This window comes from Morone saxatilis, unplaced genomic scaffold, assembly GCF_004916995.1.
Source record: "Morone saxatilis isolate NCDOM2014 unplaced genomic scaffold, NCSU_SB_2.0 Contig4, whole genome shotgun sequence".
Classification (NCBI taxonomy): domain Eukaryota; kingdom Metazoa; phylum Chordata; class Actinopteri; family Moronidae; genus Morone; species Morone saxatilis.
The window spans coordinates 1,533,440-1,533,816 of NW_023339984.1; the positions used below are offsets into that span (position 1 = coordinate 1,533,440).

Genomic DNA, 377 nt, shown 5'->3' on the forward strand with positions numbered 1-377 from the left:
CGATTTTGAGTCCATATGAGATGGTTTGTTCTTTGCTATAGGCGTTTCAAAACGAATGGAGTGGCTCCTGGAGCTGATGGGACACATCCGAAACGTTGCTTATGGCGCAACCTCCGTCCCATGTGGAGACGCCAAACTGGTATGTTTCTGAGCCATGCTGTCAGACTGCAGCGCAGTGTTTCTAGAGGTGTGTTGTCACATGCCACAGATGACTAACCATATGTTAAAAGCTCTGTTTCAGCATGTAGGTGAGAGTCAAGGGCTGCTCAGAAATAACTGTTATTGTTTCCAGTCTTGTTGGGTGTGTCCACTACAATAAAATAAAATGAACTGTCGTACTGTTTGCGATATAAGTTCCCAAAATGTCCCTGAATGTT

General features: G+C 44.6%; 1 protein-coding gene across 1 annotated transcript in view; it reads left to right on the forward strand.

The window, feature by feature from the left end:
• The window catches only part of focad (focadhesin), a 41,351-nt gene that overhangs the window by 39,499 nt on the left and 1,475 nt on the right, over positions 1-377 (forward strand). The window contains exon 40 of the mRNA XM_035675710.1: positions 42-139. Coding sequence (XP_035531603.1) covers positions 42-139 — 98 coding nt within the window. The remainder of the gene's footprint in view (positions 1-41; positions 140-377) is intronic.